Genomic DNA, 16959 nt, shown 5'->3' on the forward strand with positions numbered 1-16959 from the left:
AATACGCGCAGCAGCTGGAAGTGGCACTCCCAACGGAAGAGCAGCTAGGCGCAGCGTCTCTTGAAGATGGCTGGAGAGATATTCGATCCGCCATTGGTAGCACCGCAACCGCTGCACTTGGCACGGTGCCCCCGGATCGGAGAAACGACTGGTATGACGGCGAATGTGAGCAGTTAGTAGAAGAGAAGAATGCAGCATGGGCGAGATTGCTGCAACACCGCACGAGAGCGAATGAGGCACGATATAAACAGGCGCGGAACAGACAAAACTCGATTTTCCGGAGGAAAAAGCGTCAGCAGGAAGATCGAGACCGTGAAGAGACGGAGCAACTGTACCGCACTAATAACACACGAAAGTTCTATGAGAAGTTGAACCGTTCACGTAAGGGCCACGTGCCACAGCCCGATATGTGTAAGGACATAAACGGGAACCTCCTTACGAACGAGCGTGAGGTGATCCAAAGGTGGCAGCAGCACTACGAAGAGCACCTGAATGGCGATGTGGCAGACGAAGATGGCGGTATGGTGATGGACCTAGGGGAACGCGCGCAGGACATAATTCTACCGGCCCCGGATCTCCAGGAAATCCAGGAGGAGATTGGTCGGCTGAAGAACAACAAAGCCCCTGGGGTTGACCAACTACCAGGAGAGCTATTTAAACACGGTGGTGAGGCACTGGCTAGAGCACTGCACTGGGTCATTACCAAGATTTGGGAGGAGGAAGTTTTGCCGCAGGAGTGGATGGAAGGTGTCGTGTGTCCCATCTACAAAAAGGGCGATAAGCTGGATTGTAGCAACTACCGCGCAATCACATTGCTGAACGCCGCCTACAAGGTACTCTCCCAAATTTTATGCCGTCGACTAGCACCAATTGCAAGGGAGTTCGTGGGGCAGTACCAGGCGGGTTTTATGGGCGAACGCTCCACCACGGACCAGGTGTTCGCCATTCGCCAAGTACTGCAGAAGTGCCGCGAATACAACGTGCCCACACATCATCTATTCATCGACTTCAAAGCCGCATATGATACAATCGTTCGGGACCAGCTATGGCAGCTAATGCACGAAAACGGATTTCCGGATAAACTGACACGGTTGATTAAAGCGACGATGGATCGGGTGATGTGCGTAGTTCGAGTTTCAAAGGCATTCTCGAGTCCCTTCGAAACCCGCAGAGGGTTACGGCAAGGTGATGGTCTTTCGTGTCTGCTATTCAACATCGCTTTGGAAAGGGTAATACGAAGAGCAGGGATTAACACGAGTGGCACAATTTTCAATAAGTCCGTCCAGCTATTTGGCTTCGCCGACGACATAGATATTATGGCACGTAACTTTGAGAAGATGGAGGAAGCCTACATCAGACTGAAGAGGGAAGCCAAGCGGATTGGACTAGTCATCAACACGTCGAAGACGAAGTACATGATAGGAAGAGGTTCAAGAGAAGACAATGTGAGCCACCCACCGCGAGTTGGCATCGGTGGTGATGAAATCGAGGTGGTAGAAGAATTTGTGTACTTGGGCTCACTGGTGACTGCCGAAAATGATACCAGCAGAGAAATTCGGAGGCGTATAGTGGCTGGAAATCGTGCATACTTTGGACTCCGCAAGACGCTTCGATCGAATAGAGTTCGCCGCCGTACCAAACTGACCATCTACAAAACGCTCATTAGACCGGTAGTCCTCTACGGACACGAGACCTGGACGATGCTCGTGGAGGACCAACGCGCACTCGGAGTTTTCGAAAGGAAAGTGCTGCGTACCATCTATGGTGGGGTGCAGATGGCGGACGGTACATGGAGGAGGCGAATGAACCACGAGTTGCATCAGCTGTTGGGAGAACCATCCATCGTTCACACCGCGAAAATCGGACGACTGCGGTGGGCCGGGCACGTAGCCAGAATGTCGGACAATAACCCGGTGAAAATGGTTCTCGACAACGATCCGACGGGCACAAGAAGGCGAGGTGCGCAGCGGGCAAGGTGGATCGATCAGGTGGAAGATGACTTGCGGACCCTCCGTAGACTGCGTGGCTGGCGACGTGTTGCCATGGACCGAGCCGAATGGAGAAGACTCTTACATACCGCACAGGCCACTTCGGCCTTAGTCTGAATAAATAAATAATAAATAAAATTCACCATTGCCTTATTCGGGGAAAACTTCTATATAAAAAAATTACAATCACTTTTCCTTATTTGGTATAAAAAATCACGAATAGTTTTCAGTTAAGCTAAAGATTCTCCGTGCCACAAACACTTACAACAATTGAATGCGCGCATGAATGAACATTTGCAGAAGTAGTAAGCATCATTGACGACGTTCACGCTACCGAAAAAATCGATCATCATTGTCATTATTAATACGTGTTGCTGCATTCCTTTAGCCATATGTCAAATTGCCAATGACTTTTGACGTAGGACTTACGTCTCTCTTTACTATACCGGGTGTGATTTCAAAATATTAAAATCGACCGCGTTACGCTGTGTTGAAAGATTTTAAACGTTAATAGCGTTCGTCTCAGTGGACGAATTTCTGCGGTAAGCCCCTCAATCGACAGATTTCAAGTATGCCTTTCATGTCCATGCTTGATAAGACCCGAAAAACTTGTTTCAATAGGCATGAAACTGTTTTCAATTAAAAACATTGAGATCAAGGGAACCTATAAATATGGGTACCGCATAATTCTTGCATCATTCCATTACCACGTTCTGATTGGTGCAGACACCAGCGAATGAGCAGCCGCTGGGTCTGCCGAGAAGCCATAAAATAGCGCAACACGATTTTTTCCTTTCATTCTGACCGGGACAAGCGAAGCAACCGCATCATCGATTGAACAGCACTCACACCTTTTAGCAGGGAATGAAGTCATCGAAGCCACCATCATCAGCCGAAACCTAGCCAGTATAGCAGTCCACCCTACAGACGCGACAAAGCAGCAATGCTGAGCAGATACTGGCAGCAGCATCAGCAGAGTCGAGCCGAGACCGGCCGGCATCGGTGATGAGCCGAGACAGGCTGAAGAAAAGCCACATGATGCAGCATGTATGTCCAAAAAGCAAACGGTTCTTCAGAGAGCCAATGATAGAGATCAATATCAAAGCTTTCAAATCCCTTCGGGATAGAAATTGTACTTGGGTGCCAAATCCAATATTATAGTGATAAAATTTTATGCGTGATTTTCATAAATAGCGAATGATCGTCCCATGTTACCAATTCTAAATCTTATCACCCGAAATCCCATGTCCGGGTGTTCCTTCTACTACTAACAATGTTGTCTCAGAAAAGAACACGCACACGGCTTATTGGCTGTATCAAACGAAGTCCCGTTAGGAAATAGACGCCAGCAGCGAGCAACAAGCGTAAAAAAGAAGAAGCCCTTCTCGAACGCGTTGATGATGATGACGCTTTGTCTGACAAAGAAGCGGGATACAAGACACTAGCTGATTGGCCCACCAATTGGGAAGCAGAGAAGATTCAAAATTAAGTAGTATAAAAGAAAAGTGCATTCGCTCGCAGAGCATTCAGTCTTTTTTATACCATCACTAGAAATTCGCGGTTATTTGAAAAGATCGTTTTCTTACTTTCTGCACTTAGCCGAAGCAAACAGCCTTTTTCAAGGCTCTAAGAGTTAAAAATAATGTTCTCCTTCAGTCGCTATCGACGGATTAGAAGGCCCTTCAGTGGAAGGGCTGAGATACAGTCTACATCCCCTGCTGAGCCAACTTGTGGTTTATTTCAGGCAGTCCTTCAGTGGGAAGGTTGCCACTGTCGAGGCTAATATTTCGTGACCGGCCAGATACTTCCTGAATTTTTTTTTATGATTTTTGTTCGAGGTAGATTTGATTTCTGTGTCGGTTTGATGAGAAGATTTTGCCAAGGAATGGTATGCAACGCCGATTATTTATCCAAAATAGTTGATGTGAGAAATTTGGACATATTATGTATCTTAAAGGCATGGTCAAGTCAAGTCCTACGTCCACTTAGCGGTTATGTCACAGACATTACCCACTGTTCGTTTTTTCTTTAAAGAAATTGTGAAACGGTAAGGGCCGTAGTAGTTCTCTTCCGCAAATCACATGTGAAAAATAATTTGCTGCAAAAATATGTCCGTTCTGATTTTGGAAAAGAACTTGTATTGTATCGGAGACGAGCCAGCCTAGGGCTTGGTGACTGACACCAAGCCACGCTAGAATAGCATGTTATTCATGTTCGAACGGTTCTACGAGTTTCAGGGGGCCGTTCAAAAAACTTTGATCCATTTGAAGCTACAATCAAAACTTAGCTTCTGAGGTTATGGTTTTTGTTTTCGGTAGGTGAAATAATTCAAACCTTCGAACCTGTACAAGCTGCTGTGGCACTACTCTGCCGACGTGGCAATTATCAAGTTAGGCCACAAAAATTTCCGTCGTTGCCATACCCTCAAAGATCCAATCCAAGAGACGATCAGAATACGCTGATTTGTGTGCTTTTCTGAAATTATATGCCGAAAAATAATTGATCAGACATGATTTTGGCATTTTTGTTTTCAAGACATCCATCTTTTATTAAGCAAGTGGACGAGATCTTGAACCGTCTAATCATTCGTGCATCAGAGCAGAATGCATACACAGCAACAAAAAATGTAATGTGCATCAACGTAATCTAACAGACGTACTGGAAACTCGATGTGATACTGAAAATCAAATGCATATTTGTATATATTTGGATGTAATATTACATCGCCACAAAATTACACAGATTCATTATCATCATTTTCAATTACATTGCTTCAGTGTAGTATTTGTATGTAAAAATATTGAATATTACACTAGAACTGATGCAACCCATTCAATAATAACTTGATGGGTAAAATTACACAGTTTCAATGCTATATCACATTCAATTATAATGCAAAATTGAATCTCGGCAACACTGTTCAGTTTCTGCTTTTTTGAGCGAACGTCAAAAGAATCGCCGCCATGTTTGCTTTTACTTGAGTTCGCGACAATCGTGCGGTGTCGAAGAAAAGATATTTTAGTCCCAGCCTCGGTCCCAGCTCATGAAATGACCAACTTTTTCGGATCTGCTGCTGGTAAGTAATCAATTCTCGAAGGTCTTTTTATTTTGTTTATTAATACGGTTTTATATACTTATTGTTTCAGCTAAGAAAAGTCCGATCTCGTTGCGGAACCTGCTGACCAAATGTGTGAAGTAGAGCTGCGAAAGTGCGAAGGTCGCCGCTTCGTGTCGGCTGATTAATATGGAACTGTGTGCCTACGGCCACATTCCACATCTTCGCCGCCCTCGTCATCGTCCAGCTCCAGTGCTTTTATCAAGCAGCAGGACAGTAGTCCAAGTAACGGACAATCAAATAGAGGAAACCTGCAATTTCTCACAAATCGCCGTTTGTCGGGAAATCCGTATTGCCGGCCAGACTAGTTGCCGGGGAATTGCTGCAAGCAACTTAGTTAGAAACCACTACATCAGCACTTGCTGGAAGGGTGACTTGCCATGGCCATCCCGAACTGTACTTCATCCCCGCAAGTTAAGTATTGGTTTTCCTTTTTATTTTTATTTTGTTCCCCGTATAAGACGCATCAAATCATTCACCATGGACAGCGGGTTTGATATGGACGCAAGTTAAACATATTCTTTAGTGAAAAATATCCGCAATGTAAGGCGTAAATACGCCTCTATCGACAGAAGCAGGGAATCCGGTCAGATTTTTTCTGGGAAACCTTCCGGATTCAGGACGGAATATTTGTGCAATTGCTCACATATTTTCCCGGGATTCCGGACAGAATCTTTTTGGATTTTGGAATGGAATCCCGCTGGGTTTCCGAAAGGAACCCTTCCGGGACTCCACAAGGAATTCAGAAATTGTGAAGCAAATTTTTCTGGAATAACAAAGGGATTGGAAATCTTTAGATTCCGATAGGGATTCATTTAGGATGAGAATTTAGAACGAATGCTTTGAAGACTTTTGTAAAACCTATGGAAATCCATTTTAGATTCCGAAAATTCTCCTGATATTCCGAAGGAGACCCTTAGTGGATTCCGCATAAAATCCTCTGGAACGGTTCCTTCGGGAATTTAAACAAAATTTCAAGATTATGGATGAAATATTTCCGGGAATCCGATAAGATACTTCAACAGATTTCGACGTAAATAGTCTAGGGATTCCGACATGAATGCTTCCGAGATTCCGACGGGAATCTTTTCGAGATTCCGACGGGAATCCTTTCGGTATTGCAACGGGAATCCTTTCGGTATTCCAACGCGAAACTTTTCAAGATTTCAACGCGAATCTTTTCGAGATTTAAATTCCGACTGAAATCCTTTCGGGATTCCGACTGAAATCCTTTCGGGATTCCGACTGGAATCCTTTCGTGATCCTTTTGAGATTCCAACTGGAATTCTTTCTGGATTCCGACGGGAATTCTTTCGGCATTCCGACCGGAATACTTTCGGGACTCCGACCGAATTCATTTCGGGATTGTAACGGGATGCCTTTCAGGAATACGACGGGAACCCTTTCGGGATTCCAACGGGAATCCTTTTAGGATTCTAACAAGAATTTTTTTGGGATTGTGATGGTTATCCTTTCGAGATTCCGACGGGAATCCTTTCGTGATTCCTACGGGAATTCTTTCGGGACTCCGACGGGAATTCTTTCGGTTTTTAGACGGAAATCTTTTCGTGATCCTTTTGAGATTCCGACTGGATTTTTTTCGGCATTCCGACGGGAATCTTTTCGGGGTCCCGACGGGAATCTTTTCATGATCATTTTGAGATTCCGACTGGAATTCTTTTGGGATTCCGACGGGAATTCTTTCGGCATTCTGTCGTGAATCCTTTCGACGGGAATCTTTTTGGGATTGCAACGTGAATTCTTTCGGGACTCCGACGGAATTCATTTCGGAATTTTGACGGGAATCCTTTCAGGAATGCAACGGGAATCCTTTTGGGGTTCCGACGGGAATCATTACGGGATTCCGACTTGAACCCTTTTGGGATTCCGACTGGAATCCTTTCGGGGTTCCGACGGGAATCATTTCAGGATACCGACGGGAGTTCTTTCGAGATTCCGACTATAATCATTCCAGGATTCCGATTGGAATCCTTTCAGGATTCCGACTGGAATCCTTTCGGGATTCTGACTGGAATCTTTTCGGGATTCCGACTGGAATCCTTTCGGGGTTCCGACTAGAATCCTTTCGGGGTTCCGACTATAATCCTTTCGGGATTCCGACTGGAATCCTTTCGGGGTTCCGACTAGAATCCTTTCGCGGTTCCGACTATAATCCTTTTGGGATTCCGACGGGAATCCTTTGGGGATTCCAACGGGAATCTTTCGGGATTTCGACAAAAATCCTTTCGTGATTGCGACGGGAATTCTTTCGGCATTCTTCCCGAGGAATTCCTGGAGGAACTTCCGGAGGAATTCCTGGAGGAACTTCGGGAGGAATTCCTGGAGGAACTTCCGGAGGAATTCCTGGAGGAACTTCCGGAGGAATTCCTGGAGGAACTTCCGGAGGAATTCCTGGAGGAACTTCCGGAGGAATTCCTGGAGGAACTTCCGGAGGAATTCCTGGAGGAACTTCCGGAGGAATTCCTGGAGGAACTTCCCAAGGAATTCCTGGAGAAACTTCCGAGGAATTCCTGGAGAAACTTCCCAAGGAATTCCTGGAGAAACTTCCTGAGGAATTCCTAAAGGAACTTCCGGAGGAATTCCTGGAGGAACTTCCCGAGGAATTTCTGGGGGACTACCGGAGGAATTCCTGGGGGACTTCCGTAGGAATTCCTGGGGGACTTCCGTAGGAATTCCTGAAGGATCTTCCGGAGGAATTCCTGGAGGAACTTCGGGAGGAATTCCTGGAGGAACTTCCGGAGGAATTCCTGGAGGAACTTCCGGAGGAATTCCTGGAGGAACTACCGGAGGAATTCCTGGAGGAACTTCCGGAGGAATTCCTGGAGGAACTTCCCAAGGAATTCCTGGAGAAACTTCCGAGGATTTCCTGGAGAAACTTCCCAAGGAATTCCTGGAGAAACTTCCTGAGGAATTCCTAAAGGAACTTCCGGAGGAATTCCTGGAGGAACTTCCCAAGGAATTCCTGGGGGACTACCGGAGGAATTCCTGGGGGACTTCCGTAGGAATTCCTGAAGGATCTTCCGGAGGAATTCCTGGAGGAACTTCCGGAGGAATTCCTGGAGGAACTTCCGGAGGAATTCCTGGAGGAACTTCCGGAGGAATTCCTGGAGGAACTTCCGGAGGAGTTCCTGGAGGAACTTCCGGAGGAATTCCTGGAGGAACTTCCGGAGGAATTGCTGGAGGAACTTCCGGAGGAATTCCTGGAGGAACTTCCGGAGGAATTCCTGGAGGAACTTCCGGAGGAATTCCTGGAGGAACTTCCGGAGGAATTCCTGGAGGAACTTCCGGAGGAATTCCTGGAGGAACTTCCGGAGGAATTCCTGGAGGAACTTCCGGAGGAATTCCTGGAGGAACTTCCGGAGGAATTCCTGGAGGAACTTCCGGAGGAATTCCTGGAGGAACTTCCGGAGGAATTCCTGGAGGAACTTCCGGAGGAATTCCTGGAGGAACTTCCGGAGGAATTCCTGGAGGAACTTCCGGAGGAATTCCTGGAGGAACTTCCGGAGGAATTCCTGGAGGAACTTCCGGAGGAATTCCTGGAGGAACTTCCGGAGGAATTCCTGGAGGAACTTCCGGAGGAATTCCTGGAGGAACTTCCGGAGGAATTCCTGGAGGAACTTCCGGAGGAATTCCTGGAGGAACTTCCGGAGGAATTCCTGGAGGAACTTCCGGAGGAATTCCTGGAGGAACTTCCGGAGGAATTCCTGGAGGAACTTCCGGAGGAATTCCTGGAGGAACTTCCGGAGGAATTCCTGGAGGAACTTCCGGAGGAATTCCTGGAGGAACTTCCGGAGGAATTCCTGGAGGAACTTCCGGAGGAATTCCTGGAGGAACTTCCGGAGGAATTCCTGGAGGAACTTCCGGAGGAATTCCTGGAGGAACTTCCGGAGGAATTCCTGGAGGAACTTCCGGAGGAATTCCTGGAGGAACTTCCGGAGGAATTCCTGGAGGAACTTCCGGAGGAATTCCTGGAGGAACTTCCGGAGGAATTCCTGGAGGAACTTCCGGAGGAATTCATGGAGGAGCTTCCGGAGGAATTCCTGGAGGAACTTCCGGAGGAATTCCTGGAGGAACTTCCGGAGGAATTTCTAGAGGAACTTCCGGAGGAATTCCTGGAGGAACTTCCGGAGGAATTCCTGGAGGAACTTCCGGAGGAATTCCTGGAGGAACTTCCGGAGGAATTCCTGGAGGAACTTCCGGAGGAATTCCTGGAGGAACTTCCGGAGGAATTCCTGGAGGAACTTCCGGAGGAATTCCTGGAGGATCTTCCGGAGGAATTCCTGGAGGATCTTCCGGAGGAATTCCTGGAGGATCTTCCGGAGGAATTCCTGGAGGAACTTCCGGAGGAATTCCTGGAGGAACTTCCGGAGGAATTCCTGGAGGAACTTCCGGAGGAATTCCTGGAGAAACTTCCGGAGGAGTTCCTGGAGAAACTTCCGGAGGAATTCCTGGAGGAACTTCCGGAGGAATTCCTGGAGGAACTTCCGGAGGAATTCCTGGAGGAACTTCCGGAGGAATTCCTGGAGGAACTTCCGGAGGAATTCCTGGAGAAACTTCCGGAGGAATTTCTGGAGAAACTTCCGGAGGAATTCCTGGAGGAACTTCCAGAGGAATTCCTGGAGGAATTTCCCGAGGAATTCCTGGAGGAACTTCCCGAGGAATTCCTGGAGGAGCTTCCCGAGGAATTCCTGGAGGAGCTTCCCGAGGAATTCCTGGAGAAACTTCCCAAGGAATTCCTGGAGAAACTTCCTGAGGAATTCCTGGAGGAACTTCCCGAGGAATTTCTGGGGGACTTCCGGAGGAATTCCTGGGAGACTTCCGTAGGAATTCCTGGGGGACTTCCGTAGGAATTCCTGAAGGATCTTCCGGAGGAATTCCTGGAGGAACTTCCGGAGGAATTCCTGGAGGAACTTCCGGAGGAATTCCTGGAGGAACTTCCGGAGGAATTCCTGGAGGAACTTCCGGAGGAATTCCTGGAGGAACTTCCGGCGGAATTCCTGGAGGAACTTCCGGAGGAATTCCTGGAGGAACTTCCGGAGGAATTCCTGGAGGAACTTCCGGAGGAATTCCTGGAGGAACTTCCGGAGGAATTCCTGGAGGAACTTCCGGAGGAATTCCTGGAGGAACTTCCGGAGGAATTCCTGGAGGAACTTCCGGAGGAATTCCTGGAGGAACTTCCGGAGGAATTCCTGGAGGAACTTCCGGAGGAATTCCTGGAGGAACTTCCGGAGGAATTCCTGGAGGAACTTCCGGAGGAATTCCTGGAGGAACTTCCGGAGGAATTCCTGGAGGAACTTCCGGAGGAATTCCTGGAGGAACTTCCGGAGGAATTCCTGGAGGAACTTCCGGAGGAATTCCTGGAGGAACTTCCGGAGGAATTCCTGGAGGAACTTCCGGAGGAATTCCTGGAGGAACTTCCGGAGGAATTCCTGGAGGAACTTCCGGAGGAATTCCTGGAGGAACTTCCGGAGGAATTCCTGGAGAAACTTCCGGAGGAATTTCTGGAGAAACTTCCGGAGGAATTCCTGGAGGAACTTCCAGAGGAATTCCTGGAGGAATTTCCCGAGGAATTCCTGGAGGAACTTCCCGAGGAATTCCTGGAGGAGCTTCCCGAGGAATTCCTGGAGGAGCTTCCCGAGGAATTCCTGGAGAAACTTCCCAAGGAATTCCTGGAGAAACTTCCTGAGGAATTCCTGGAGGAACTTCCCGAGGAATTTCTGGGGGACTTCCGGAGGAATTCCTGGGAGACTTCCGTAGGAATTCCTGGGGGACTTCCGTAGGAATTCCTGAAGGATCTTACGGAGGAATTCCTGGAGGAACTTCCGGAGGAATTCCTGGAGGAACTTCCGGAGGAATTCCTGGAGGAACTTCCGGAGGAATTCCTGGAGGAACTTTCGGAGGAATTCCTGGAGGAACTTCCGGAGGAATTCCTGGAGGAACTTCCGGAGGAACTTCCGGAGGAATTCCTGGAGGAACTCCCGGAGGAATTCCTGGAGGAACTTCCGGAGGAATTCCTGGAGGAACTTCCGGAGGAATTCCTGGAGGAACTTCCGGAGGAATTCCTGGAGGAACTTCCGGAGGAATTCCTGGGGGAACTACCGGAGCAATTCCTGGGAGAACTTCCTGTGGAATTCCTGGGGGAACTTCCTGTGGAATTCCCGGAGGAACTTCCCGAGGAATTCCTAAAAGAACTTCCCGAGGAATTCCTAAAAGAACTTCCGGAGGAATTCCTGGAGGAACTTCCCGAGGAATTTCTGGGGGACTTCCGGAGGAATTCCTGGGGGACTTCCGTAGGAATTCCTGAAGGATCTTCCGGAGGAATTCCTGGAGGAACTTCCGGAGGAATTCCTGGAGGAACTTTCGGAGGAATTCCTGGAGGAACTTCCCGAGGAATTCCTAGAGGAACTTCCCGAGGAATTCCTGGAGAAACTTCCCGAGGAATTTCTGGAGGAACTTCCCGAGGAATTCCTAAAGGAACTTCCCGAGGAATTCCTAAAGGAACTTCCCGAGGAATTCCTAAAGGAACTTCCGGGGGAATTCCTGGAGGAAGTTCCGGAGTTATTTCTGGGAGACTTCCGGAGGAACTTCCAGAAGAATTCTTGGAGGAACTTCCAGAGGAATTCTTGGAGGAAATTTCAGAGGAACTTCTGGAGGAACTTCCGAAGGAATTCCTGGAGGAACTTCCGGAGGAATTCCTGGAGGAACTTCCGGAGGAATTCCTGGAGGAACTTCCGGAGGAACTTCCGGAGGAATTCCTGGAGGAACTTCCCGAGGAATTCCTGGAGAAACTTCCCGAGGAATTCGTGGAGGAACTTCCGGAGGAATTCGTGGAGGAACTTCCGGAGGAATTCCTGGAGGAACTTCCGGAGGAATTCCTGGAGGAACTTCCGGAGGAATTCCTGGAGGAACTTCCGCAGGAATTCCTGGAGGAACTTCCGCAGGAATTCCTGGAGGAACTTCCGGAGAAATTCCTGGAGAAACTTTCGGAGGAATTCCTGGAGGAACTTCCGGAGGAATTCCTGGAGGAACTTCCGGAGGAATTCCTGGAGGAACTTCCGGAGGAATTCCTGGAGGAACATCCGGAGGAATTACTGGAGGAGCTGTCGGAAGAATTCCTGGAGGAACTTCCGGAGGAATTCCTGGAGGAGCTGTCGGAAGAATTCCTGGAGGAACTTCCGGAGGAATTCCTGGAGGAACTTCCGAAGGAATTCCTGGAGGAACTTCCGGAGGAATTCCTGGAGGAACTTCCGGAGGAATTCCTGGAGAAACTTCCGGAGGAATTTTTGGAAAAATTCCTGGAGGAACTTCCGGAGGAGATCCTGGAGGAACTTCCGGAGGAGATCCTGGAGGAACTTCCGGAGGAGATCCTGGAGGAACTTCCGGATAAATCCCTGGAGGAACTTCCGGAGGAAGGATTTACTGGGGGAACTTCCAGATGAATTCTTGGAGGAACTTCCAGAGGAACTTCCGGAGAACTTCCTGAATTAACTTTCGGAGGGCTTCCTGGAGGAACTTTCGGCGGATATCCTGGTGGAACTTCGAATGTAATTCCTGGTGGAACTTACGGTGGAATTCCTAGAGGAACTTTCGGTGGAATTCCTGGAAGAACTTCCGGAAGATTTACTGGAGGATCTTCTGGAGAAATTACCGGAGGAACTTCTGGAGAAATTACTGGAGGAAACACTTGAGAAACTTCCAGATGAATTCTTGGATGAACTTCCAGAGGAATTCTTGAAGGAACTTCCAGAGAAATTTCTGGGGGAACTCCCAGAAGAATTCTTGGAGGAACTTCCAGAGGAATTCTTGGAGGAAATTCCAGAGGAATTTCTGGAGGAACTTGCAATGGAATTCCTGGTGGAATTTCGGTGGAATTCCTAGAGGAATTTCCGGTGGAACTCATGGAGGAACTTCCGGAAGAATTACTGGAGGAACATCTGGAGAAATTACTGGAGGAATTACTTGAGAAACTTTCAGAGGAATTCTTGGATGAACTTCCAGAGAAATTTCTGAAGGAACTTCCAGAGGAATTCTTGGAGGAAATTCCAGAGGAATTCCAGGTGGAATTCCTGGAGAAACTTCCGGTGGAAATCCTGGAGGAACTTCTGGTGGAAATCCGGGAGAAACTTTCGGTGGAAATCCTGGAGAAACTTCTGGTAAAATCCATGAGTTTCATTTGATACCTTATAAAGATTTCATTTAGAAGCCCTAGCAGGATTTCATTTGAAATTTCAGGAGCCTTCCATTTGAAATCTCAGGAGGCTTCCTTTCGAAATCTCAGAAGGAACATTCCAGGAGGATTCCACTTAGAATCCCAGGAACATTCTATATGAAATCACATAATAATTCGATTTGGAATCCCAGAAAGGGAAGGTGGCATCCCAGAACCAGGAGCCTTCCGTTTGAAATTTCAGAAGAATTCTATTTTAATTCCCTATAGAGTCTCAGGATCCATTTGAAATCGCTTAGAGATTCCAATTTGGAATACCAGGTGCCTTCAATTTGAAATCTCAGAAGGATTAGATTTAGAATGCCATGTAGAATCCATTCCAAATCCCAGAATGATTCCATCAAGCTTTCCAGGAGGTTTCCTTTTAGAATACGCTGAACCTTCCATTTGAAATCACTAAGTATTCCATTTGGAATCCCATGATGTTCCAATTTGGTCTTGGATTGTAGCCGTGAGCGCCTATGATGTACTTATTCCTACTACATTTTTCATTCATTTTTTTCAGCGGTTCCGAAGTACCTTTCGAATGCAGAAGCCTTCCGCGCCATGCTGTATAACATCAATTCAGCGAAGGTAATCCAGAACCGAGCCCTGCAGGATAGGGGCTATCTTTATTCTTTGGATCAATACTGGAATCTGGGTGGATTTTTATGAAATGCAGTCGGCAAATGCCCGATAACAACTCGCCTGAAAGGAAATTGCCCGATAACAACTCGCCAACTCTGCCAACCACGGACAACAAGAGGATGATCCAGCACCTGCCCACGTTGACGAAAACGTAGAGAAACTTACCAACACCAGCTTGCGGGATACGGTTAATTTACAACTGAAGAAGAAGAATCAGTTGATCGGTTCAAGGTGTATCACTATTGCATGATCCCCGACCCCTGGAGGATAAAGGGCAAACCGAGGCAAACGCTTTCATGACCGATCTGCATCATAGTGGAAAAAAATTGATATCATTTATTTGTCGACATAATGTATTAAATATACAAATCCTTTTAAAAAAAACTAGGCTAAAAACTTATTGAAGCAAGAAAACACGAAAAACTCAATGAAACAAACATCATGTACATCGCACTATTTTACGTAGCTTTATTTTACATCGCTTCCATTCCGTCGAATATTTTTTACATCGAGAAATAATCACATCGTTTCTGTTTATTACACAGCCATCCGTCGAGTACATCGCGCAGTGTAATATTCACCAAGCGATGGATTCGACGGGTTGCATCGATTTCGATGTAATATTCAACAACTTTTTTTGCTGTGTAGGCAACGACTACACCTGACGACCGATGCATAGAAGTTACCTTTAAGGACGTTTTTCTGGTTTATCGGTAAAAGAACAACTCGTAAAGAGACTGCAGCAGATCAAAATACTTGGTAACGATGACGCCAGGATCCTTGAAAGAAATTCATAAAGATTTCTCCTACTATGAATCTATGAAAGAGATAAAGGGCAAGTACTTGAGACTAATTTTCGACGCTCTTGGAACCATTCGTCCAACTTCGATTGAACCAGAGAGGGAACTCTCATCAGCTGGCAGCATTGCCAACAAAATCCAATGCATATTGGGAGATGAATTGCTCAGTATTATATGTTTACTTAAATTTCACTTTGCCCTGCTCAACAAGCAATGGTTATCAAAAAATATTGTTTTTCGCCCAAAAGATGTTTGTAAACCATGTTTGTAAACGACTGAATTTGGTTTAACTGGAAGGGTTTATTTTCGGCTTGTGGTCTTTTTGATGAGCTGAATGATTTTTATGTAATCATCACCGACATTTCGGTGTTTGGTTCACACCTTCTTCAGGGTCTATTTATTTAGAGGAAATGCATAGGTTACGTAATTTAAATTAAAGTCTAACTACAGACTCACTTGACTAAAATCTTCGTTGTCGGAAATCGTCGATCTGACGGTAACTGTCGGTAAATGATATATGCACTATAAATTAAATGGGTACTATAAATTAAATGGGTGAAACATTAACACTAGTTCGAAAAAGATGCTAATTATGTCTTACGGTTCAACATTAGGTATGTGAGCATAACGTTGATAAAATACTCCCTCAAAATGTTAAATGGGTGTATTTTTGTATGGCACAGGTCACTATTGAATGTGTTCACTACAGTTGGGTTAATTGCTTACAGGTTGACGAACATGGTGGTGGGTTCAGCTGGTCGATGGGAAGCCGCAACCACCAGCTCCACCCCACCCACCATCAAGGCCTCCCCTCGACCAGCTGAACCCACCCACCACCACGATCGTCAACCTATTAGTAATTAACCCAACTTAACCAATACAAAAACCCACCCGGTTTAACATTTTGAGGGAGTATTTTATCAACGTTATTCTCACATACCCAATGTTGAACCGTAAGACATACATAATTAGCATATTAACATATATCATTTATCGACAATTACTGTCAGATCGACGATTTCCGACAACGAAGATTTTAGTCAAGTGAGTCTGTAGTTGGACTTTAATTTACTCTACGTAACCTATGCATTTTATCTTAACATATAGGCCCTGAAGAAGGTGTGAACCAAACACCGAAACGTCGGCGATGAATTCATAAAAATCATTCAGCGCATCAAAATGACTGCAAGCCGAAAATAAACCCTACCGGTTTTTTGTTATTTATGAAATTTTCGTGTTTTACCGGTATTACCGGTATTGACTCCACCAAATACCGAATACCGGTAATTGTCAAAAATGGCCAATACCGACCACCCTAGTTCACATCCACCAATAATGCCTTCAACCCCTCAAGTGCCTACTGTTAAAGAAGGGATCAAATCCACTATTGCATTCATCCGGACAAGCCCCTACTTATAAAGAAGCGATCACACCGGCATATTGCTTTATGTTCGGCTCATGCATGCTTTCTACGAAAGGATATCGTTTTAATATTACTATCGATCGGTGTTATAATCACCATTCCAGGTTTTTTTTTCAGCACTACCAGTCAAGCAACTAATATGAAGAATGCCAAATGACCCTAACTTTTGACGCTATTCACAATTATGTCAAATGTTCGTTGAGCCAAATGGTCGTTATGCCAAATGACTTTATGCCAAATGAGCCGCTCCTGCAAGAATTTGTTCGCTTTACAAGTGATCAGTGGCGCTGGGAGTGGGTAGGACAAGTAGGACATGTCCTACGCATGATATTTCCTGGGTGGGACAATCAAGGTATTGCCCTACTCATGATTATGGTCAGAACATATCATCAGGGACATAGAGTCTAGGTAATGATTTTAATTGCAATACCGTCCAGTAGCTCTGATTTATGGGTCTACAAAAATATAATAAAAACATTTGGCAGTTTAAATTTACATACTTTATATGCTTAATGTAGTTTTAGTATGAAATCTTTGTCTAGCAAGACCTGTAAGGTATTTGGGAGTCTAAAAAAGCAATATCTAACTACAATTCCCCAGAACTACTTCTTATTTATTTTATGGGCAGTACCAATGTGCAGCAGCCAGCGGGCGGGCAGTGTGTGGGTTCTTTCTCCCTACTCGCGAGACAGTGAAGTTGAATAATTAGTGCTTGACGGATCATGCACTTGTAGCACAGACTGTGCTTGTAGAACGCG

The 16959-nt window shown here is 46.3% G+C and overlaps 2 protein-coding genes across 2 annotated transcripts in view; both read right to left on the reverse strand.

The window, feature by feature from the left end:
- Positions 1-16959, reverse strand: part of LOC134208388 (uncharacterized) — a 79962-nt gene that overhangs the window by 42532 nt on the left and 20471 nt on the right. The window lies entirely within an intron of this gene.
- LOC134208387 (sericin-2-like) lies at positions 8291-8869 on the reverse strand (the record flags this gene model as incomplete). Its single annotated transcript, XM_062684373.1, has 1 exon — positions 8291-8869. A coding segment is annotated over one exon (579 nt), but the record flags the coding sequence as incomplete, so codon positions are not given.

Source organism: Armigeres subalbatus, chromosome 1, assembly GCF_024139115.2.
Source record: "Armigeres subalbatus isolate Guangzhou_Male chromosome 1, GZ_Asu_2, whole genome shotgun sequence".
Taxonomy (NCBI): Eukaryota; Metazoa; Arthropoda; class Insecta; order Diptera; family Culicidae; genus Armigeres; species Armigeres subalbatus.